We start from the raw sequence: 25,564 nt of genomic DNA on the forward strand, positions 1-25,564 counted from the left end.
GATCAGTTATTATAAGAAGCTGACTCATTATCTTTCAGTATTTTGGTCTGTATTTTGGTCTGTCAAAGTGCTAAATTCGTACTAGGATTTTTTGTCACTTTGTTGTGGTGGGTGCCTCTGTTATCCTCTGTTATGCTTGTAATCCTGCTGTCCCTCTCCTCTCCTCTCCTCTCCTCTCCTCTCCTCTCCTCTCCCTTGACTCTGTATCTCCCTTTTTTAGCTATCATTAAGAAGGCTGAGTTCCCCCAAAAATCTGAAATTCAGACACGCTCTCCCTCCCGCAAGAGTGCTTTAAAACCCGCTGTCAGACACCCTAGACCTGCCCAACACTACGCCTGTGTTAAACGGAGACCCACAGGTGAAAATGGGCATGTAGACAGCTTGCAATGTGGCTGGCAAACATGGACATACCATCTGCAATCCATTAGGATGATGCATTTTTTTTTTTGTTTGTTTTCTATGTTTTCTATATTTTCAATACTTTACAACTGCGCACATGTTTAGGTTGGGTCATGATTTTATTTGAGCTACAGTACAGTGTATATTTTATTTCATCAGTGGCCAATGTGTTTTTATTTGTTTGAGGATTTTTTACAATCTTGTGTTTTCACCTGCATTTATTTATGGCGCACACATTCACACAGTTGTGTCCTTATTTCCACAACACTTGTTTTTGTTTCCTTTTGCCTGTATTCACTAGTTGATTTGGTGGCCTTGGCTTTTTTTCATGCCCATTCTTCTTTCTAACGACTTTCTCATTCTATTCCGCTTTTACATCAACAACATTGCTCTTCTATTTCTGCCACTACTTTTGGCTCTTGTGTTTGGCTTCTTACACTGTTTTCCTCTGATGTTTACCTTAAGAGCAACAGATTGACTTCTGTCACTACAGCATCTAATGCAACACAACACGTCCCCATAGCTAAGTCATTGCAGTGGTTGCCTGGTAACTGGTGGTTTGTGTGAGTTCCACAAACACAGAGCTGCTGCCTCATCAAACGACTGTTCTATTCAAGGCTTTCTGGGATCTGTATATCTGACTTGGTGGTAGATTTCCAGTAAATTGCTGCATTGCCCCAAATAGACGTTATGTTACTTAGGGGCTTCTTATGTAATGTGGCCATATTTTAGATTCTATATTATTCCTTGCCAAGGATCTTCAAAGCATGACTTCTTAACTGAATGTTGCACTATGTGCAATTTAAGCTGTCTGTAACTCAAGATTAAATTCCCTGTTCAAAGTGCAGAGCATGCACAACATGAGTACAGAATCTTTAGAACAATTATTTTTTTGTCAGATCTTTTAGTTAAATTTGTAGGTGTCACATGTATAGGCCTACAGTATATTAAAACAAAGAATCACAAACTTGCTCGAAAACAACTGATTCACTTAATATTTTTAAGTGGTCTACACTGGATTATAGCTTGGTTTCTTTAACCCCATGCTTAATGTTCTTGGTGTATTTCTATGTCCTCAGTCTCAGCAGATGGACGCCAGCCCATCAGCGTGGCCAGACACTCACGGGACAGGACCTCTGTAAGTCAGCATCAGCGGCCTGCAGTCCAGCTGTGCCTCTGCTCTTCCTCTGTTCAGCCTGCTGTCAGGCGTCTTTGCCAGCGCCGTCTCTCTCTTTAAATGCATAGACACCTGTGTATCCACAGCTCAACTGTGGCAGAACAATCCAAGCAGGGAGGTTTTTGGAGAAGGTTTACTTACCAACAGGAGTGTAGGTTAGTCAGTCAGCAACAGAGACAGGTTGGGAATGGAATACTGCCCCTCTTGTGGCACAGAGGTTCTGCGCCTGCACCTTCCTCTCTGATCTAGAACCGTACCATTCTCCATCACTATTAACCCTCATTCATGTAGGGGAGTTCCCTTTGAAAATCATGTGTGCTCATGACCACTGGTCACTCAGGAGCCGTTCTGGTCCATTTGACCGGTCATGCGTGGATGCTTTGCTGGGACTGGGAGTTATGCTGTGACATTTAGCCTAGTCTGCAGTTAAGATCTCATCCATTCCATATTCAGTCACGGCTAGGCAATTACTGTAATTGTCCCAGAAAGCCACTTATCATCTGGCATTTTTTAAATGCCAAGTCTCTCTTTGTGTTTCTTCTCTTTTAGAACCATTACATTTTTCCACAATGTGTTCATATATGCATATATTACCTAAAGCAATGGAGAATGTTATCAGCACAAAACAAAACAAATTGAACAATTTAACATATGAATGGGATCTCAAGCATTCTCCATTGTGTAATGTGTGTGTTTAAGTCCAGATTCAACATCACTGTATTTTCAGTTTGGTTATTTGTGTCCCTCATGTGTTGTCCTCTCTGGCTTTGATCTCTGCTCTCTCCTCTGTCATCATCATTATCATCATCACCATCATCATCATCATCATCATCATGGCATGCTACACTCATCTACTTCCCCAGCCTCCCACCCACCCCTCTATCTCCCAGATCCCTACCCCCGCCTCACTAACAAAGATCCCCAAATCCCGAGTGGCCGCCCTGCTCCCCCCTCGGCCCAACTCAGCCTGCTCCAACACCATCAAGAACCTCCAGATGGAGGCGGATGGGTTCGGGCCCCGGCCCTGGTCGGCTGGAGCCCGCGACTCCCCCGTGCAGAACAGACTCATGGGAAAGGTAAGAGGAGCAGTGGAGCCCGGTGTTCCTCAGCGCTGTTCAGAGCCACAGCCGCTAAAGACAACGGTGCAGCAGTATTACTAAACAGGCTAGCTCAGACACCATGGGCCCCAGGCACTGTTCTCAGTGTGGGGGGGGGACTGCAAAAGAGGAGATGAAATGTGACATACGCTGAATGCGAAGTACACACTTAGATATTAGCATTAGCATGTTAGATCAGTCAGTGATACATGCATTTTGAATGAACGGAATCTCTCCTGAGGTTTCTGCCCCAGATGCTGTTGTTCTGACGCGTCCCACTCTCTCCTCCGCCTGGCACTTTTCCTACAGGACGGTGGTTCCAGGAGCCCAGAGAAGAGGTCATCTCTGCCGCGGCCGGCCTCCATCCTGAGCCGACGCCACCACCCGGCTGAGCATGAGGAGAGCTCCACCTCCATCACCAGCTCCGGATCTACAGCTCCCCGCAGGCCCACATGTGAGGGTGGACACCACACACACACACTCCAGTTACACTCCAAAACAAACAGACACGAGTTAGGCTACCACACACCCAAACAAACAAACACACAACTTACACACCCACACACACACGCACACACACACACACAACACACGCACACACACACACACACACACACACACTAAACATACAAGACACACTTTATACTCACATATTCACATATTCAAAGAAATACATGCAAATCTGCTGCTGAAATGCCCTTCTTTTGTTTTTTTCAATCATTCTGAATGATTGCTGCTGCAATTACCCTTCCTACTTGACTAATGTCTCTCCTCTTCCAATTATCTCTTTCCTCTTTCTCCTCTTCCTCTTCCTCCTCCTCCTCCTCCTCCTCCTCCTCTTCCTCCTCCTCTTTCCTGCTCTCCGCCTGCTGCTCCCCTGTAGCGTTCCGCACTGAGTTCAGATCCGAGTATAGGACGGGAAGGGCTCACAGCGTGGCTGGTAGTGAGTGTTGCTCCTCTTCTCCTCTCCATCCTTCCTGCCCTGCTCCCCCTCACCTGCAGAGGGCCTCAGTGAGCGCTGCGGAGGCAGAGCAATGCATTTCTTTCACACCTGTGCAATTTCTCTTTACACCTGCATTTCGAAGCTATTGTTGTGATCATGCTCTGTAACGTGTTCAGTAAGTACTTGCTATCCCCAGATGTTGGTCATGGTAATGGCTTTTAAAAGGTTAAGTATGACTTAGTTGACAATAAGTGTAACAATACTCTTGTCACACTTTGCTATCCTAAACATGGGTGAACATACATTTTGACAACAGTCTCTTTAAGATGCCATCCTTATACATAGCAAAGTATGCTTCATCATTAAAGCTAGTTTCCAGTGTTTTCTCCATGCGCTAGTTGGCCACTATGATAAATCAACTGTGCCCTGACCTGCTGTTCTCGCTGTCTCCACAGGGACGGAGTCGAGCCGCTCCGAGTCGGCCCGCTCCCGCTCGGCCCGCAGTGGCACGTCCACCCCGCGCACGCCTGGCTCCACAGCCATCACCCCCGGGACTCCGCCCAGCTACTCCTGCCGCACCCCCGGCACCCCGGGCACGCCCCGCACGCCCAAGTCCCTCAGTCTGCTGTCCGGCGAGAAGAAGGTGGCCATCCTCCGCACACCGCCCAAGTCCCCCGCCACCACACCCAAGCAGCTGCGGGTCATCAACCAGCCCCTCCCTGACCTCAGAAACATCAGGTCCAAGATTGGCTCCATCGACAACATCAAGTATCAGCCCAAGGGGGGGCAGGTAAGTCCTCCAGCAGCGACCGCAGCAGCAGCCAAGCTCAGCTGTTCCCACCGCCCTCTGTCTCTGCCTGCTCTCTCTGCTCCAGCACTTGCTCTTTAGATGCTAAATCAGCTTTCATCTCTCTCTCTTTTCTCTCTCTCTCTCTCTCTCTCTCTCTGTCACTAGTTCAGTGCAGCTACATCCAATATAGCCTTCATTATGGGGGAGCTCCCCTGTTCTCTGTAGTCTCCCCGTGTCTGCTTCTGTGCTAACTGTGTTTGACACCTGTGGGTGTTGATCTGTCCTTCTGTCTGCTTAGTGTTTCCTGGCTTGTTACACCATGAATAGTCTTTAAAGGGAGGGGATGACGGAGCTTTCTCTGTTGGGAACTAACGCACACGGTCACAAGTCAGACAGAGGCCATACACACACATACATACATATGGGCTGTTTCTCAAAGTCAAGGTGGGATCCTTCAAGGCTGCTATTTGATGTATGTTATGTCATCATGTCCCGCCGAAGTACTTGTTCCAATGTCAAGCATCCATCAAAGTCTACCATATTCTACCAATGCCATAGTCCTTCATTTTGCTGAAATGTGTGTATCCTCTGCATGCTCGGATCACCCACAATCCTGTGTGCACGTTTATGAGATTTTAAAATCTGTACAGTTCAGTGAATCTGGACAGTTCACTATGTATTAAATGTAAACATTGTCTTATTGTCACTATGCCTAAATGAAATATGGGCTTAGGTCTTTTGACAACTTTGAAATCTTACACTGTAATCGTGTAAAGAAGGCATTTAGAAAGGGTATTTAAAACAATTTTTCCAATGAGAGTGATAGTGAGCTAAATAGTGCTTTTCTCTTTACTATTATGCTTAATGGTTGATGCTCTGTGGTTTATTTTGGCAAAATTAAAAACATGTATGATTTCATTTATTGACGTGGGAGAATGACAGTGGTGCATCCATTGCTCTTCAAAAGAAGTGTGCAGGAGGCATGATTTTCAATAACGCACACCTGCAGCTTCCTGCACACTCGCTAGTCTGTTCCATTGTGTGTTTTCTGAATGCTAAGAAGAAGCCTTACCTCGTTTTTGAAAGATTCGACTCATCATGGCTCAGTTCTACCAAGCACGAATCCTCGAGGATCCTCGACTTTGAGAAACAGTCATGCACACTCAGACACTTTTACTCTCTCTCTCTCTCTCTCTTTTCTCTCTCTCTCTCTCTGTCCCACACATGCACCTGCACATAGGGCCCTCATTTAAATGGCATGCAGAGTGTATAGTTATATTGAAGCTCATCTTTTGACTTTATTCAGATAGGACAGTGAAGAGTGACAGAAAGTGAGTGGGAGACAGAGAGATGGGGTGGGATAGGACCGCAGATCGGATTTGAACCCGTGTCCCCATGGACACTTGGACTCGGATGTGGTATTGACACTGCAGTTGCTTGCTCCACAGTGCCCCTCAAATGAAGCTGATTTAATAACCTGGCAAAATATTTTGTAAATGTAATACCATTAGCAAGTTTCAGAGCATAAACATCAGTGGCTCAGATCAGTAAGTACCTCACACAACAGCTTTATTTGTTCATGCACAAGACACTTTTGCTTATTTCTTGACTTTGCACTTTGCCTGGCATTTAAATAAGGGCCCAAAGATTTGTGAATCTGTAATGGTGCTAATTCATCAAGGAAATGACAATTGACAATGACAATCACAGATCTCTTCCCTTCACTGGTAAATACTATATCATCAGAGTTTTATGTTCTTGGCAGCAGTGAATCTGGGTAGAACAGGTCTTACAAGCCTCCTGTAATGGCCTGACAGAAGACAGGCATGTTCGGCCTGGTATGTTTATGTCTGAATCGTGGCAGAGTGCAGCAGTGTACAGGGAAGGGGATCTCTCACTGAAAGAGCTGGCCTCAGCAAGCAAGAGACTGTAAACAACAAAGCAGGGCCGATGAAAGGCATGGCCTGCAGTTAGCCAGGCAGCTGTTCACTGAAATCGTGATGGACAGGTCAGGATGAGGAGGATTAGTCTTCAAGTCATGAGTGACACTGAGAGGAGAAACATTTAAATTGAGTTGATTAGATCTGTACATACATTTCATACATACATTTCATAGAGGAATATTTCCTAGTGAGCAGCAGAAGCAGCTCTGTGTTTGCTACGTCATTAAGTCATATTAGGGTAGAATGGCAATAAAGCAGTGTGATGAGATGTGCTATTGATAAGTAACAGAGAACAGCTATTTGCAGTTGTTGTCTGGACATTTGGGAAGAGAGCATGGAGTCTGGGGCAGTCTGGGGCAGAGGAGAGTCCTGACTGAGTGCAGAGGGGATGTGAGTTCACCACTCAGGACAGATGCAGTCTGGCTGCCCCCTCCCTCCCAACACCCCTCTTTCAATGGCTGGAAGAAAGGGACTTGCATAACTAAGGCTGCCATGCGTGCATCGCCTCTTCCAAAGACGGTTTTACCCCTGGATGACTGCAAGTGTCTCTCTGGCGAAGGCTCCCAAGGGAGGGCTCTAACTGAGAGTGACACTGGTTTCCTGGCTGTTAGGGGTGACTGGCTGGGCACATGATGGGCACAGGCATCCCTCGCGTGCCCTCTGGTAGAGTCTGGAGCCGGCTGCACATCCGCTGTTTGACTTGACCGGGGAAGTAGTGCTGGGTTGTTTTGGTCTTCTAACTTTATCATATTGGTGCAATGCCTTTTCTAGTTTGATGAAGTCTGTGAGCGTTAGTGCAGTGTCTGTGTGTCTGTGTACAGTACACCACTCCAGTCCGGCCCCAGTGCTCTCCTGGACTTGTGTAGTTGTATCATGTGTGTCCTCTTTTATAACTAAGATTAAAGGTGCCACTGTGAGAGTGCACTTCTCACATTTCATTCATTCAGTGAAAAGATCTGTGGACGGATAAAATGTAAGATTGATAGTGACTGTTGACAGCTAAAAATCAGATAGAGAGAAAGAGAGAGATGGAGGGACAGAGGGAGACATAAACAGCTTCAAAAAGATGGAGGGAGAGAAACAGGAGCCAGTGAAGTGGATGGAATGAAGACAGGAGAGGTAAATAAAGTGTGGAGGAGGGATGGAAGGGACTGCAGAGAGAGATATCGAAGGAAAAGAGAGCCAAGAGACACGGGAGAAGCAGACCAGAGACATGCCTTCCTTTTGTTCTTGCCCAAGCTTCGGCATCTGCGGTGACTCAGCTGGGCTTGGTGGTCGGCAGCCCCCTCTATAGATTGAGCTATCAAAGGCGAGAGAAAGCAGCGGATTTTGCGAGGTTTTACTGCTCAGCGCAGGCCCTCTCTTCCTGTCTCTTCACAGCCTCTGGCTCCCATTCTGCTTCTCATCCTCACTGCCTCATTGCTATTGTGGTCTCGCCTCTTCACTCTTTTTGTCCATTTCTTTGGAGAGTTTGACTTTGCTGAAGAGGCTGTGTGTTTTCGTTCTTTTTGCGGGGCAGTTATATTTGAGCTCTTGAGAAATGAGAAATGATTGTGCGTGTTTACTTATCGTCCTCCGCAGCCTGCTATCTTTATCTGCTCGCCAATGTTTACGGTGCTTCATCTTTTCTTAACAAGACAATTGTATTGTGAGCAAAACCAACGAATTGCTATTGAAAATGTTTTTGTACACTACTGAAACCTATATGCAAACAGAATTGCTGGCAGTTTTCAATGCCAGCTGCAAGAATGGCTTCTACATCTGCACAAGGGTAAAAGCAGAGCTAAATCTACCCTGTGCTGACAGCGCTAAAAAAACATTCTAAATCCTGGCGTGTTTTTATTAAGTCCTGGAGTGCAGCATTTCCCAGTCCTCTTTCCTTGCCCTTTCTTCATCACTCCAATACTGTACATTGGCCATCAGAGCCCTACACTCCTATGGTTCCGAGTGTGAGCGCGGCATTCTGTGCCAGGATCAGTCGAGAGAGAGAGAGAGAGAGAGAGAAAGAAAGAGAGAGAGAGACTAAACTCCTCATTCACATGACAACCACATCTGAACCACAAGGGCCGTTCTCCTGGCAGCTGCCCAGAATCACAGTGCATACCTCTAAAGGCCCCTTGGTCTCTGCTCAAAGCCCTGTATTTGGAGGTAGGTTATGTAAATCTAGCCTCTTGGCAACAACAATCATTGTGACCAAAAATGCCTTTTGTAACCGTAACAGGCAAACATGCCAAGCATAGAAAGGTAATCACATGTGACACACATTTAGCCATGCTTTGCCCACGCTGCACATTAGTGGTCGCATGTGAGATCTGCAGCCTGACAAAAGCAGGCATGTGAAGGCTACTGACATAAAGTGTTCATTGTAATTTGAAAAAAAAAATGGAGGACCAGAAGGATACGATTAGCTTCGCTGCTTATTTTTACAGGACAATGTTCAGGGACCCACCATCACCACATGAATTACAGCCTGCTAGTATACCTAACAATATCCCTCTTGTGGAAGACTAAGCACAGTTTATAGAGCCTGAAAAAGCAGCATTTAAGCTCCTCAACGAGAACTCAGACATTTTTCACTCACATTGAGACACTCGACTCCTATAACGTGATTATTTCCCAGTCTGCCATCAGAACACCTCTAAACACGGCCATTCTCCAGGCTCCGTGTCCATCCGATACGCTTTATTTTAAGCTGCAGTTGAGCTACACACGGGGGTCATGGTTTATGGAGCCGCAGCCAGTAGATCCCCAGACTGTTTTAGCTCCGCCCCTCTCTCTCCTGCCCAGTCCACTCCAGCCCTGCCCTGCAACAGACCCTTGTCCTGGCATTCAGCCTCGTACAGTCCTCCCCACCGCACCCAACCCAACACAACCCAACCCAGCACCTCCAGGCAGCCCCTGCTGCCCATGACTGACCTGTCCATCCATTGTGTGTTTGCTTTCTAGCAACACAGAGGCCAAGCGCACACAGAGCAGCGCGGCCACTCCTGGATCTGGACGTCGGTCCTGCGCCTGGTCTCTCTCACTCTGTGTCTGTCTGCCGCTCACTCAGTGACATGGCCCCCCATACTGGCTGCTGACCCTCTGGTATACCTTACTGTGAATCCTCCCATACCGCCCACCTGCTCCCCTGGACCCCTGTCCACGCACATATGTGCTGATGCACAGACACACACACACTCACAAAGCACACACACACACTCACAAAGCACATACACACACACAAATACACACAAATACACACACACACACACACACACACACACACACACACACACAAACACACACATTTGTGTATTCAAACACACACATTAACTACAAAGACGTACTGACTCTATGAAGTTGACATATTACACAAAAGCTCAACCTTAAACCAAAACACATAGGCAAACACACACATACACACACACACACACACACACACACACATTTCCACTTAACTAGACTAGGCAGTCCGTCTGTCCCTAGCGGCCCTGTTAGTGGCTCCTTGAGACCCTGGCCCCCGTAGTCTCCTTCTGTCTGCTGCTGGAACAGATCTGTCAGACGCGGCTCCATCTTGAGCCCCCTATGCTACTCTGGCCCTCACATAGCAGTACACTTCTACTGTTGTTCCAAGAAATCCATTCGTCCATTGCCTGCGTAGGCATGGATCTGTTCACGAGCACCCGTGTGTGTGTGTGTGTGTGTGTCGTCGTCCATGTCCTCCTCTGCAGTCACGCTATGTCGTTGTCTCACCCCTTCGTGAGAGTGCTAATCTGCATTGACATACATAAAGTGCAATGTGTGCTTGCGTGCTTGTGTGTGTGTGTGTGTGTGTGTGTGTGTGTGCGCGCAGACACACCTCCTGTCTTACCTCATCATTTAAACAGAGCCACATTATCTCTGTATTTTTCTAGATTCAGATTTTAAACAAGAAGCTGGACTTCAGTCACGTACAGTCAAAGTGCGGATCCAAGGATAATCTGAAGCATTCCCCCCGTGGAGGCAATGTATGTACCGCTCCATCTCTCCCTTTCCCTGTCTCCCCCCTCCCCAGTGACCAATGGCACATTCCCTACTCTGACCTACCACCCCACCCCCCTTCCCTCACACTTCCCCCCCTTCCTCACACTTCCCAACCCCCCTACACTTCCCAACCCCCCCCACACACACACACTTCCCAACCCCGATCCTGTAGTTGTGGTCCTGGAGGGCCCCCATTCTACCTTGCTGCACCTCTCCCAGTCCTGCATACCCTCTGAACAATGCATGACCTGGTCCTTCGACAAAAGCGATGGAGCTCGATCATTTCAGTTGGCCTCCAAGGAAAACTCAGAAAATGTGATTCATCCAAATATGAGCAAAGATTTGAAAGTTAGCACAGACAAATTTGAGCACCACTTTGTCGAACACAAATGTGTGTTTCCATTGAGCCTCCTCTCGAATTCACAGATGCCTATCACAGTGTGAACACTTGGTATTCAAAACCGAAGTCCCTTCTTGTTGTCCATCTGGAAGTGATATATACACATTTATTTAGTGTATATATTATCACAGTGAAGACATCAGCACCTGTGTATTCATCAGATTCAGGCGAAGCGGCTGAATTGTTTCACTTTTTATGTTTGTTGTTGTATGTGTGAACTATTTCTTCTTGTGATGGAAAAGTGTGAGTGAACTTTTTTGACTTACTTTGATATTAATGATGTGGATCCGTGTGACTACAAGTGTTACCCAACACACTTAATCTACAGATGTATGCACATTCGTGCAAATTGCATATGCACACACACACACACACACACACACACACACACACACACACACACACACTCCTTTTATTGTGCATACATTTGCACTCTCTGTCCTTTTTCATTCTGTTTCTGACTCTGCATGCCTAAAGTCAAAAGAACTGTTGAAAGCTGCTTGATTTTTTCCCAAGCCCTTGTTTCTGCTGACTTGTGCGTGTGTCAATCAAATCCTGCTTTGTCTCTTTAACAGCACCTTGGGGCCCATAGCCTGTTACATGCATTTATGATCTCACAATGGGCCATCTGTCCAACTCCAATAACCCAAACATGCACACATCCATGTGCTCCATTTCCTGTCATGTTTCTGCTATTGAGGCGTAGCTCAGCGAGACACACAGGCTCCCAGGCCTACTTAGACGCTCGGTGGCTCCAGACAGATGTTTACATAGTACAGAAGAGAAGAGACGAGACTAGTCACATGGGCTTCATACACACACAAACATCTTCAGACACATACTCACAAATCATCACAGTTGCTGTGTAGTTTTGAATGAAAAGAGTCAAAAATGAATTGAACAAAAAGAAATGACACTTTTGTCTAGACCATCTGAGACATTTTGAAGAGCATCTCGATGTAAGCAACCATGTCACATCCCAACCCTCCCACACCCCCCAATCTCCCTCTCTTCCCACCACACAGGTTTTCATTCCTAGCGTAAAACTGGACTTTAGCCACGTCAGGTCAAAGTGTGGCTCCCTGGACAAAGTGCAGCATGCGGCAGGCGGCGGGAACGTGAGTTCACTCGTCCTCTCAATCTCCTTGTCTCCGTGTTTCCTCTCTCCTCTCTCCTCTCTCCTCACTCCTCTCTCCTCACTCTCTCTCTCACGCACTCACTCACACACGCACTCACTCACACACTCACTCACTCACTCACTCACTCACTCACTCACTCACTCACTCACTCACTCACTCAATCACTCACTCACTCTCTCTCACACTCACTCACTCACTCACTCAATCACTCACACACTCACTCACACACTCACTCACTCACTCTCTCACTCACACACTCACTCACTCAATCACTCACTCACTCTCTCTCACACTCACTCACTCACTCACTCACTCACACACTCACTCACACACGCACTCACTCACTCACTCTCTCACTCACACACTCACTCACTCAATCACTCACTCACTCTCTCTCACACTCACTCACTCACTCACTCACTCACACACCCACCCTCTCACCTTGCACAGGAGACCAAGTGAGGCAGAGCCAAAAGGGTCCATGATGTGTCCCCTCCACAGAAGTGCTGTCTCTCAGCTCAAGGCCCCTCACCTAACACACTCCCCACTCCCAGTGCACCTTTGTCTGGCCCGACTGGGCGTTGTGTTTCCCCGGGGGACAAACAGAGCCAGGTGTTTTCCCTCCCTGCACTTCTCTCTCCTCCCCACCCTCTGAAAAATACAGTCATTACTGGGTGGAGGAGAAGTGATCGCGGGCCGGAGGCGAACAAGCTCACCTGCGCTTTCATCCAGTCAAATCCCTTACATTTCCCTCTGCGCACCCCTAATCTCCACTTAACAGTGACACTGACTCTACCTGTGCCACAATACAGGATATTGTTTCCATTCACCACCGTGTCCAATGGGCCCTTTGTTTTTCCTCTTTTATGGGAGGACCATGCAGAGCTGGTGGTGAAGTGTCTAGAGTGAAGCACTGATTAGGGCTAATGACCTCTTTCATGGCGTTTGATGTCTTTATCATGCATTAGTGTTTAATGACCATGCTGTTGCTGTGCTTGCTTCGCCTAGATGCCAAGATGTGCATGTCTTTATTTTATCTCATAATGTCTGTGCCAAACACATTTAGGGTGTGTCATAATTACATAATATTATTTTCTGTTTTGCTTGTGGCTTTATGTCCTCTGTAAAATCATTTCTTTATTCGCAGGTTTCACGGTCAAATTATCTATTATCTTTTTCGAATTCCCCAAGCTTCGATCGTTGTCATGACATAAAGCAGCATACACACAGACTTCCATGCTTATCATCTGGGAGCTGTTAATGTGTAGCTACATCAATAATTAGACTTAATAGTTGTATGGAGTTGTTTCCCGAGGGGTAATTGCATATTTCCACACAAACTGCTCTTTTGAATGGCATTGGTGCGTGTACATGCAGGTTCACAGACATTCTCTCTTCACTCCTGTTATTAGAGCCCCTGAGCTTGACCTTCCTCTACCTTTTAGAAGAGATGTGTGTTCCCATTGCAATTGTGTTTGTTAGTTTGTGAGTTCTCTCACGCTCTAAGTGTATCCTTCACAGGTCCAAATCCAGTCCAAGAAACTGGACTTAAGTCACGTGACTTCCAAGTGTGGTTCACTGGACAACATTCGCCACCGGCCAGGTAGGAAGCCCATTCGTCTCAGCACAGCATCATGGCAGAGGTCCTGCTGCTGGGACCGTCATGTGTCAGCTCCTGGTGTCTACAGTTCTGCAGCGCCATCTGCTGGACACATGGTGTTACTGCCTCTGCAGTGATTTTAATGTGAATGGTATACAAGTGTAGGACATAGTGCAGGATTTCAGTGTATAGTGTTGTCGTTAAATTCACACTTTCGCATTCACACACACTTCTTCACTAGTATGATGATATCAGTAGTATTTCTTTTTGAAAGAAGCAGTAAACAATGTTAATATTTTAATGATGTAGAAATATCTATGCACATCTTTTTAACAGATATGTTTAGCCAAGTCAACATAGAGTTGAGAATGATAGTCAAGTTACAGCAAGGATATGCGTTGAGTGAACACACAAGTACTGATTTCTGTCTGTCTCTCCCCCCTCTTTCTCTCCCCCCCTCTCTCTCTTTCTCTCCCCCAATGCTCCCTGCCCTCTGCTGCCCCCAGGAGGTGGGAATGTACGCATTGAGAATGTGAAGCTGGACTTCAAAGACAAAGCCCATGCTAAGGTGGGCTCCCTTGATAATGCCCAGCATGTTCCCGGAGGAGGTCATGTAATGGTGGGTAACTTGGCGTGGCGGGGACTCTAGGGGGCAGACAGATATAGGTTGTTGAGGTCATGGTGGCATGACAGCTTCAGCTTCAAGGTAGGCCCAGCTCTGTGCACTTACAAAAAAATTAAGTAGTAAGATCATGTGGCGATGTAAGTGACCTTAATCATGTTTCTGTGTGGAGACGTAGTTGACGCCAAGAGACCACTTAGCGGTCACAAGATGTTGTGAATCTCGTGTGGCACTGTGTCAGAATTAATTTTAATGGCATGCCTATTAAAAGCATGGCACCCTGCACTCTCTGCACCGGGTAAACGTTCGCATGCATACTTGATTTCCCCGGATGGCTCTCCCTTTCCCCGCCAGATCGAGAGCCACCGGCTCACATTCCGCGATTCCGCGAAGGCACGCACAGACCACGGAGCCGAGATTGTGACCCAATCACCTGACGGGACCTCCCCCCATCGCCACAGCCACATGTCGTCCTCGGGCAGCATCAACCTGATGGAGTCCCCGCAGCTAGCCACGCTGGCCGATGACGTCACCGCCGCCCTGGCCAAGCAGGGGCTGTGAGCGCCCGGCCGAGCGCCTTCTGCCCCCCCACTCTGTGCTCTCCGTCCACTGGGCAGACACTGCCCCCCCACTTATGGTTCTACTTTACCCCTATCAGCAGCACTCTCTTCTCTCTCCCTCAGCCTCACAGCCTCATCTAGCCAGGAGCGCCACTCCCAACGTTTGGAAGATGGTGGCCCCTCCGTCCTCAAATTCACCCCCTCCTGCACAGCGCACATCCACCTACTGGGACCGTAGTGACTCTATTTAATTAAACAAAATACAACATGGAAGCAAGTGGAAGAACAAGAAGGGAAAACAAATACACAGACACCGTACAGTTTTGTCTATTTTATTTTTTCTTCAATTTCCAAGGTAGATTAGAAAGTGCCAGTGCTTTTCCTGTTTGACTCCTTTTCTGTTTGACTTTTTTAATGGTGTGTACAGATAGTGGCCTGAAGCTCTGGTCCCAGATCGGCTCTAGCTGTTTGCACAAAGTAGTTCAAGTAGGATCAGGAACGGGATTGGCTGACCTCTGGTCAGCTTCAGAACAGCCTTTTCTACAACAGGCAGGAAGTGATGCGGCCATTCCATGCAGCTTGCATTCTTCTGCTTGGTCAGTGCATGGACTTGAAACACACACCCCAGCAGCAAGTCATGCTCATCAAACCTCCCCAGTACGATATAAACTATAGCTATACAACATGTGTATAAATATACCAGCTCCTCATTAGCAATTTCAATCGATTTTAAAAATAAGCAGTCACTCAAAAAGTCACCTATACCTGTAAAATTGCATCACTGCAAAAAAGAGAGATGAGATTATGGTATGATGAGCATGTGTCAATTCTCGTTCAAAAAGAAGGCTATTTTGTATTTTCAAAGAATTTTAGTAGGTTATTCCCTCAATCATTGGATTAAAATGAGCATTTGAGCATTTCACATATTTTGTAGATTAGTGGTAATGTTATGCTTGTCAATTGTCAACTGCAATGGTTGGCCAAGGGTCTCTCTTTCTCTCTCTGTCTCTCTCCAGACAAGGCTCTGAATCTGGCTGTAAGCATCACTGTATGTGATTGTGAACATACTGTAGAGCTATGTTATTCTCTCATGCACTGTCTGACCCGGTGCCATCACACACCCGCCTACTGTAGCTGAGTGACCTTTAAGAGGTCCAGGGATACCTTACACACCCTGAAGTGCATCAGCTCAACATCACAGGGGCTAGTGGGAGTCCTTGACACACTTCTCAGATGTAGGTCTGGGGTCAGCTGAGAATGGACCCTATGGGCCTGTGGTGGTCGGGGTAACCTTTTCTCTGATGGAGCTGTGGTCATTATTTAAACGGATTGACTTGGGTGCAGAGTGAAGCTACTCTGGGCACTGGTGTTGTGTTACAGACCCTGTGTTTTGCCATGTCACATTTGGATGCTATAACGTTTTTTTTATGTGCTGGATAAACTAAAAAGGGACAAAAAGTATGAAAAAATATGAAAAAGCGTCATTTCAAAAAGCATACATAAAAACAGAAAACTCAACCATCTCTTGCAATTGTTTCATAAAGTGCTCCAGTATAAATATTTTGATTTCTCTCTCTCTCTCTGTCGTTATTTGTGGTATTCCAACCCCTCCGGATCCCCTGATGTTTGTTAGCTTCTGTGTTTCTCTGCACCCCAAGCCTTGCCCTTCCCCATCTCCAATCTACCCTCCTCCCCCACAGCGACTGTAAATGTATTTAAAAGTCATGTAGATGTTTGCTGTTTTTCTCTTGTTGATATGATACCGATTACAAATGCTCATATGATTATGACACTAAATAAAAATAAAAAAAACACATGGAAACAAATGAATTGTTTTAAATGCAATGGTTTTTATTGTAATTTAAGAAGAGAAATGGCTTTTCTCAGAATTGTTAATTTTTTATATACCGGTATGCATAGGGTTGACCCACATATATTGCATATATGAACTATACTGTCAATACTAAGAAAAATCACAGCAGTGCTTTGAAGCTACTATCCAGCTGAAAGTCTGCTTTGAAGTCACTATCCTGCTTATTCTAGAACAATGCCCTCACCTCACTCACCCAATCAGCTAGAGTACAGTTTCATACTTCTTCCTCTCAGCTTATGTTTCATGTATTGCTTGGCATCTAATGGCATAGTGTTCAAATACATACGTTAACCTTAATCATATCACCTCAATACAGACAATGTACACGGCAACAAACAATTTCTTACTACTTTAGTACATTTCTTAAAGTATTTAATGTGGTGGCTATTTCGGCTATTCTACTAGTTAGAGCACATTAATGGCAAATACATCATCTAACAACCAGAGGTATAAAAAGTCCTTTATCAGAAAAATAAAAGTCCTACCATGTATTGGTTCTACTTGTGCATTTAACATTGGGGATTTCACAAATTAGCTGATGCATATGGCTGAGGAGTTGTGCTAATTAGAATATGCTTTTTAATGAATGGTTGAAACAAATATTTGGCAGGCTGTTAACTTTCTGAAGCTGGACTTATTATTGGTTTCACCACTCACTCACTTCGTTAGTATCTCAGTGAGATGAACATGAGCAGAGCTACTAGGCGGACAGGCCAAGGCTAGGACTTTTACACCTCTATGAGCAACCTTCCTCATTATGACACGTGCTCCATGCTAAACTGGAGAACAAACAGGGATTCGGGACAAGGATCCTTTGTGAAAAGTTTATTATGTGAAATTACAGAGGTGAAAAATAAATTAAGACTTTGGGGGAAAAGGGAGACATGTTCCAATGAGTCGTCCACAGTTGCGGGACAGTGGGGGTCATCAATAGCACCTCCGTTCTGTAGCACCAATCCAGACCGTGGGGGTAGGGGGGAGTGTCGGATCACATCTTCACAGCGTCCGATGCCCCCTCACACCCTTCACTAATGGCCCAATGCGAAGAGACATGCCCTGACAGAGAGTGAGGAGCTTCACAACACGAAACGTCGGCTGAAAAATAAAGTGTGGCGTCCAAGAACGGATAAAATAAAGAAAAAAAGTTGGAGGAAAAAACTATATGGAAAAATAAAACAATGTGACAACACGAACAGGTTTTAGGAATGACATCCCATAGTCCTTTTCATTATCCATTTCTCAGGTGGAGTTGGAAACAGTGGGCGGATGTCCTGACACCATGGGGTCTGCAGAAATTCTTCAGCTTCCTCACCATGTGAATTTGAGGGATCTTACACAGACATGATGTGCTTGACGAAAGCTGTGGGGCAAGAGGAGAGTGATGTCATTGCTACCATCGCGATCATTATCAACATTAAGCCATACAACATGAAGCTATGACGTTTGAGACATAATACGAACCCTCATAGTTGACACAGCCGTTCTCATCCTCCTGTCCTGCCATGAGAGCATCAATCTCAGCCTCATTCATCTTCTCACCTGAAGGAGAAAATGGTCATCTTAGGTTAGCCATCTAGCATGTCAAAAAATCTGGTCATCTTAGGTTAGCCATCTAGCATGTCAAGAAATTCACCTTAGACCATCCTCCTACTCACTGACTGAAACGTTTTAAGGCAATTCTCAAGCCATCAGGCCGTCTCTTACCCAACGTTGAAAGGACGATACGCAGCTCAGCACCCATCACTGTGCCGTTACCCTCCTTGTCAAAGACGCGGAGACCCTCAACGTAGTCCTCAAACTGCGCCTTGTTGGGGTTGTTGATCACAGTCTGCAACATGGGCAGGAACTGCTCAAACTCAACTCTCTTGGCAGCCATGTCTGGAAGGACATATCCAAAAACATGGAAATGAACATATACATAAACACATACATAAATAATAAAATGAACAATTGTAGGCCTACATGTGTGCTAAAATAAAATAAACATTGCCATACAATAGCATGCATGGCACATTGCGTTTTAATCACTTAGCATCTACAAAATGTAATAAGCTGATCAACTCCACTTACAGTACATAATCATGTTTATATTTTGTTTTACGATGGATGGACACTGTGAGGGGTGGGGCAGGGTGAGGGTGTAGCTCTTTTACCTTCTGGGGAGGGGTTGCCGAGGATGTGCTTGACCTCTTTGTTGGTGGGGTTCTGTCCCAGAGCACGCATGATGTCGGCGATCTGGTTGTAAGCTACCTTGCCATCACCCACTCTGTCAAAGAGTCCAAAGGCTTCCCTGTAGTCTGCAATCAGGACAAAGATGACTCATGAACTTTAATACTGGTTAATGACTGCTGTCAGTAAAAAAACTGATGAAAGATTTTACATCTAAAACAAGATGGGACAATTAAAAGGAGAACTAAATGGACAGTTGCTAAAATAATTTAGATGGAATATTCATGTCTCTATTCTCAAAAAGGTTTTTTTTCTCAGAGGCTTTCTACTCATTTGTGGTGCTCAGTCTTACATAAATAAGTGGGGAGTGGACTTCAGCAGAGATGAGTGACTCATCGGACACTGCCAGACACCATGTGACCTGAAGCACAGGTTACCCATGAATGATGAGCTCAAGGCCACACATCTCACTCATCCAGCTACCGCAATTACAAAAAACAGCTGGGCACATGCCTCAGCAAGGGTAACCAACATGTGATAACAAGGGCCAGCTATTTCTATGGGCCTTTTACCACAGTCTCAATGGAAAGTGATCTGCTGAAAGCTTAGTAGCTTTATGTGATTTCCGCATTGGGGCCAGCTGCTCCTTACAGCTCACTGCTGGGCGGCATTTAAAGCCCTGGCGGGCAATCGATACTCTCCCAAGAATACTAACCCTGCCATATATAGACACTGCTGGGCCACGACTGACCTAAGTAAACTCCAAGAATGCTGACTACGGTGTAACTCACACCCCCCCACTCTGCACGCTGACCGCCTGGCCTCCCATTGGCCCAAGAGGCCATTCTTTCATGTCACTCACTGCCCTGGCCAATGGGGGCAGGACCACCACTAGGATGTGTCAAATTGTTTGACCTTTACTACACAATAAAAGTTAATCCCACAACACTTCTGGCATTTGACACTAAGGGGTAGAGACACTCTGCTTCATTTGGGTTCTAATGATCACAATGCTCTCTTGAGAAAAGGTCCTAACCACAAAATACATCACAAAATATCCCCCCTCTCTTGTCAATTGTTCTATGTGGTTTCTGATCAGATTGCCATATGCTTATATTCTCAAAATATAACGGTCAGTTGGCCAGTTAGTCAGTCAGTTCTTGAGAGTCTACTAATCCACTCACCATTCATTCATTCATTCATTCATTCATTAATTCGTTCATGTATTCAAATTATTCCCTCATAGACTCATTCATTCATGTTTTTTACATTTAGGCTTCATCAATCAGTCATTCATCAGTATGTCTTAGTTCTGTTTGTTGAATTTGCAATTATTTAGAAGTATATGTTGTGCCAAACAATAGGTAGGTCTATAAAAAATGACTACTCACCCTCAATCTGGTCTGGGGTGAAGTCCACCTACAGTAGAAAAAAAGCAGCAAAAACAGCCTTTAAAACATGTCCCCATATCTCAAAACAACCGTTGCATCGCAAAGAGTGGATAGATCAGTATCAACCGGGATCTGGGAGCCTTCAGCATTTTTCCCATGGAAAACTATATTTAAAGGGGCTTAGATCCAATATGATTACAATCAGAGCAATTGGTAAGGTTAATCAAGTGATTGAAAATTGCTATCCTATAGTATTGACAGATGCAATAGTAATTCCGAGCTAGTCTCCTCTGCGCTGTCGCTTGAATGTTATTCTCTTGTTGTAAGTCACTTTGGATAAAAGCATAAACTACATGAATACATGTAATGTAAATGCAAATGCACAGTTCACAATTAACTGTCCTGCTCTAGAGCAATCAAAGCATGGGTTGAACTGATTTAATATATCAGATGACATTAAAAAAATTATATCAAACAGTGACATAAAACTTTTTGTAATTCTTAAGTGAGGAGGTAAGTTACTTCTTCGAAACTCCTTTTGCCTAATTTAGAACCACAGCTGCTTAAAAGACGGTAACATGAGCATATGAGCTCCATGTTTAGACATGATAACCATCTCCACATTTGGTTACGCACGACTCGACGCTACCTGTCATTTACAGTATCACCCCAAACAACTCTGATGTGATGAGTCTGATGATTTAGTACAGTGTTATAATAAATCCAGAAAGCAGAGAGCAAACCTCCGGAGCTCTCCGTGGTACTGATTCACCCCAGTATATAGCCTATCATAGATGTTGACCGTGTGCTTATAGGCCTACTTAAAAAAATGCCGTGAAAAAGCTTTTTTTTGTGTGAAATTGTCTGTTACTCCATCAAATCCACCTCGCACAGAGGCCCAGTGCATAAACTCTACATCTCTACTCTAGACTACTACATCCCGTGGTAGTTGAGTCTCAATATGCTATATTCCCATATCCTCACATCAACCTTTTTATGAGCTATATTGTATTGTATTACATATTCCAAATGTCACCAATAGCCTATTGCTGGTTTCAGAACAAGTATGTTTTAGCAGGGGGAAAAAACAATACCGGAAGTGCGGAGCAAAACGATTCTGTCTTTACCTTGACAGCAGACAGGTCAATAGCGGCTACAGCGGGCTTGGGTGGGGGCTCTGGTAGGGGCTCCTCTTTCTTTGCTGGCTCGGCCTTCTTTGCGGGCTCTGCCTTCTTGGCTGGTGCCGCCGGCTTGGCGTCCTTCTTAGGTGCCATGTTAAAAGTGATTTGTCTGCTTCACCACAGATTCCAGGTGACAACACAAGGGACGGACCACTGCTTGGAGGGCTCAGAACACTTGCGGGAAGAATGGAAGTATATATATGTGTATACCTTACTCCACTGTGGATGCTAATGCTTCTCAAGGGACCGGATTGGACGACGTTTCCAGAGGGGTGGTCGCCCCTTCTTTACAAGGAATTGGGGGCGACCCGACAAAATGCATATGGAGCGCGTCAGTGCTTGTTAATTTAAAACAGGAGAAAGAAAAAAGAGAAGCACAGGAAATAGTGCAGGGGGTTGTCCGGGGTCACCAGGTGGGACATATCCTCATGTTTGAGAGCAGTATATGTTCCTAGAAATTTTAGGTGAGTGTAATGTTAAGTGCGTAAGTGTTGCCTATCCACGGGACTTCTGGAAACATGAAAAGCTTGCTTTAGGACAATAATCCAGTTCGCGGTGAAAACTCTTCCAGTCGCACTCTTTTTTGTTAGCGACATTACCAGTGTGTGTGTGTGTGTGTGTGTAATTCATTGCCATCAATAATCGTTTGCGTTAGACAGCTTTACAGAAGAATGTCCTGGAATTCATCTCTCAAATGCCATGGGCCACTCAACACACGCAATAACAACATTGAAAGCTTTCTTTTCAATAGCCTACACGTTTGTGCTTTCACCACTGTAATAATTTAGATTACATGGCCTATTCAACACAAGTGTTATAATCTAAAAGGAAAAATGCAATTATTCACAATTATCCTATCAGTCAGCATCCTAATTTAATAACAAAAACGCTTTTGGCGCACGGTAATGCTTGCTCTTGACATGAATGAACTGGTCCTGTCTGTTGTGAAAGATACTTTTTTAGGACACTGAATTCAGCTTCCTTTGAGAAATCACTGAAGAAACCCGGCATCCAGGTCATTAGCAAGCCATGCTATTAGCAGTCAAAAGGTAGTTGCCATAAGTCATCTCTTCACCTCCCAACGCCTACCCTGTGGGGTGGGCCGGAGGAGGCGTTCTCTGGTGCTGGAAACGAGCGCAATTAGATTGGCACTGCTTTGAGAAAGATGTATGTTTAGCTACTGCCATAGATGGCATGGCCAATTGTAATGGATATTTGTTTTCTTCTTAAAAACTTTTGTTACCCGTTACTTTTACAGGATCAGTAAAATGCCATTGTAGAGGAGAGCACACTGCCAATAGTCTGTATTGTGATTACCACAGGCTCCTTAAGGACAATAGCATATTCAGTCAAAGAAAACCAGCTGGGGGAACTTTCAGTGGAGAAGTCACACCTTTTGTCATCTTTATTTTGAATAGGCAATACCAAGTTGGGCCCTGCACATATGATCTGTTGTACGGCATGCGGTTGAAGTGGATTGGTCATGATGTGTGTGACCACAGTTTCTTCTGACTGCTATTGCCTTAGGAATGAGGACAGTTGAGGAGGATGATTCTCTCTGGGTTCTCAGCTGCCAATGCCTGTTACCACACAGGGTGATTGTAGCAGGTTTTGGCTCCTTCCTGTTTTCTAAATATGTCTTAGTGCCCCACCCCACTGACACGGGTAAGGGATAAAGAAGGGTCTGGAGGCTCTCTCTCTCTCTCCCCACCTCTTCTTTCTCTAACCCCTTCCAACAGAGGCTCAGCCAGAGAAAACCACATTCGCGTCAGCTGTCATCAAAGCTCACCCTGGCCTTCCAGAAGCACCGTCTCCAAGACCCCTGCCCCTGCACCTGTCTCACTGGTCCTAATCACGAATTTTTTTTGTGAAGTTTTTATTATTTTACCAAAATTACTCGGCCAAAGAGCCTGGTGCTGGGGTGGGGGGTGGGATGGGGTATGGGACAGGGGGAGGAGAGACCATAGTTATAATCAGTCTTCATAATCAGTAATAATGTCCTAAGATGGCTTCCTTACTCTGTGAGGTCACGGACAAAAAAAGAGCTGCTTACTGATTGGCCCCAAAAAAGAAAAACAGAGACCTGTTTGTTATACAGCTACCATGCAAACTCCCATTAAACTTAGAAAACTTTTGAACAACTCTGTTGTTCACTCTTGCTGGAGCGGTGCCATAAATCAACACAGAACACCAAATATATTTAAAATATATTATAATTACCTCAAGACTCGTGTTACAGATAACACCCTAGTTATGCTCCCTTTAAATTACTGTTTTGACAATTTGGTAGCAATGTTCTGGCTATGTCATGGCTATGTCATATGGTCAGGGTTAGATATGTCATAAGGTCAGGGTGAATACAATAATGATGATGATGATACCAGCATTTTACTACATGGAAACATATACATTTCAGAATCATAAACATGTTTTCATAAATCATTGTAAACAGTGTCCCCACTCTTAGTAAATATGCTCAGCTCTAGAGTTGGATGTCAATAACCGCGTGATTGGACCCATACACTAAAGTACAGCCAGGCCTCATGCCAAGTGACACATAACTGGATTAAATTAAACTCCTTCAGATGGGCCAACCCTAAGCAACAGAGGAAGGAGTACCCCAGGAAAGGTTAAAAGGTCATAGGTCATAGGAAAGGTTAAAAGGTCATAGTGAAACAGCACTTCATGTGGCAATTGTGAGGAACTGCATTTTGATACAGTAGACACAGTTCAAGATCTTGCCATGCTGTGCATATTACTTGATTTAAACCCTGGTCAGTACTATTATCAATGTTCAACATTTGATGTGAATGAATATACACGTCCTGACAGTTCTTTAATAAGAGGAAATGCTAAGGAGATTCATGAACCAAGTGGGAAGGGTCAGGATAAGTCTTCATGCAGGCAGTAAACATAGCAACTTAGCACCATACAGATTAAAAGGCTTTAACTCCCTGGCAGCCTGATGGAGTTCTTGCAATGATGAATATATCTCATGAATGGAGAGAAGATTTGTTCAGTTGCTGGACCTTCAGTGGTTGACCATATTTACTGTTTTATTACTGTCTTTCATGAAAGTACTTTTGCATTTAACTCTATTAAATATGCTCAAACACATAGACAGAGACGGAGAGGTTTTAAAGGAAACATATTTGTATAGCCAACAGATGTTGTTTACGTACAGTGTCTTGAGTTGATGAGAAGTAAGTACAAGTACATGATTCACTATTTTTTCACTATCCAATCCCTGAGCGGAATCTACGAGACACTGCAATGAAGACCCTCAGCATTAGCAAGCCCGTTAAGCTGTCTTCAATATCGTATGTCAAGAAAAGTAGCTATAGCTGAAGCGTAGTACAGTGACATCACACATTAAAAGCTGCCTTGTAGGGATCCCAGGGAAAGCCTGCATTAAATGCTGTTCTAACTGCAGTGTAACCATATTAGTATAAATATCTGCTGTACAACATACAGTAATGGCTTTACGCAGACACAGCAACGTGATCGCAATGAGAAAACCAGTCACCTGAACAGAATGTGCACTGATACAGTAGATCAACTCATCTGCAGCTATCATGTGTGTATCTGATGAGGGATTTGACTGGAGTGAGCGTCAGTTGTTTGTTCCCAAGCCTCAAATAGGACAGGCATTGTCGGGGTAGTGTGTCCCTCATTCTCTCCAGCATCATCACATCATCACCCTGAGTCTTAGCCGGCCCTTCAAGAGGAAGGGTTTAACCCCCACAGAGCCCCCTTTGGGATGTATGAAGACACACTGTGGCTCAAAATTAACTCATACTTTACTGAAGAGACAATGCACTATACAATACAGTCAATAACTTTAAACATAACATAATACCAAATGAGTAATTATATGAATTGAACTCAAATGTTCAAATGTTCCTGGTATTGCAGTTGAAGAGAGTTAAACTCAATTAATAATAAGGATGTTTTTGTTTTGTATGACAATTTTTGTTTTAAATTGAGCCAATTGATTTGTTACCTAAATGAAGGGATCACAAAAGATTGTTAGTGACAATAAAGGTTAAAAATGATATAATCATGAGTGATGGTTGCAATGTTATTTATATTTACACCAGCAGAATGGCAAAGGTGAAAGTCATAGTGACTTCCATTGGTCCATCTCACCCATTGAGCCATCACCTGCCCATTACTATTTTTTGCACCTGGTTGCACCTACAGCCTGTGAAGATTTGTGCCTGGTTTGCAGATCACTGATGCTTTGCAGTATGACAGTTAGACTTTCCTTGGGTT

General features: G+C 44.9%; 2 protein-coding genes across 23 annotated transcripts in view; one reads left to right on the top strand and one right to left on the bottom strand.

Annotated features, from left to right (window-relative positions):
- Positions 1-16,501, top strand: part of map2 (microtubule-associated protein 2) — an 87,739-nt gene extending 71,238 nt beyond the window's left edge. For 11 of the 22 annotated variants that reach the window (XM_048238250.1, XM_048238252.1, XM_048238254.1 and 8 more), the window contains 11 exons: positions 221-358; positions 1,479-1,537; positions 2,440-2,652; positions 2,983-3,127; positions 3,557-3,616; positions 4,072-4,406; positions 10,246-10,338; positions 11,780-11,872; positions 13,415-13,496; positions 14,000-14,112; positions 14,470-14,717. In XM_048238250.1, the coding sequence (XP_048094207.1) occupies positions 221-358; positions 1,479-1,537; positions 2,440-2,652; positions 2,983-3,127; positions 3,557-3,616; positions 4,072-4,406; positions 10,246-10,338; positions 11,780-11,872; positions 13,415-13,496; positions 14,000-14,112; positions 14,470-14,676 (1,538 nt within the window). In that variant the 3' untranslated portion in view covers positions 14,677-14,717. Of the gene's footprint in view, positions 1-220; positions 359-1,478; positions 1,538-2,439; positions 2,653-2,982; positions 3,128-3,556; positions 3,617-4,071; positions 4,407-10,245; positions 10,339-11,779; positions 11,873-13,414; positions 13,497-13,999; positions 14,113-14,469; positions 14,718-14,798 lie in introns of those variants that run through there. The other 11 variants (XM_048238257.1, XM_048238272.1, XM_048238260.1 and 8 more) reach the window with 10 other exon arrangements.
- Positions 16,502-17,358: 857 nt separating this feature from the next.
- Positions 17,359-21,470, bottom strand: myl1 (myosin, light chain 1, alkali; skeletal, fast). The gene is made up of 6 exons (XM_048238292.1): positions 21,236-21,470; positions 20,109-20,136; positions 18,702-18,845; positions 18,253-18,426; positions 18,010-18,087; positions 17,359-17,908 (listed from the first exon to the last, which is right to left on the bottom strand). Exons 1-6 carry the CDS (start codon positions 21,380-21,382, stop codon positions 17,880-17,882), a joined length of 600 nt encoding a protein of 199 aa, XP_048094249.1. The 5' UTR covers positions 21,383-21,470; the 3' UTR covers positions 17,359-17,879.
- Positions 21,471-25,564: the final 4,094 nt, after the last annotated feature.

This window comes from Alosa alosa, chromosome 3, assembly GCF_017589495.1.
Source record: "Alosa alosa isolate M-15738 ecotype Scorff River chromosome 3, AALO_Geno_1.1, whole genome shotgun sequence".
In the NCBI taxonomy this organism is placed as follows: domain Eukaryota; kingdom Metazoa; phylum Chordata; class Actinopteri; order Clupeiformes; family Clupeidae; genus Alosa; species Alosa alosa.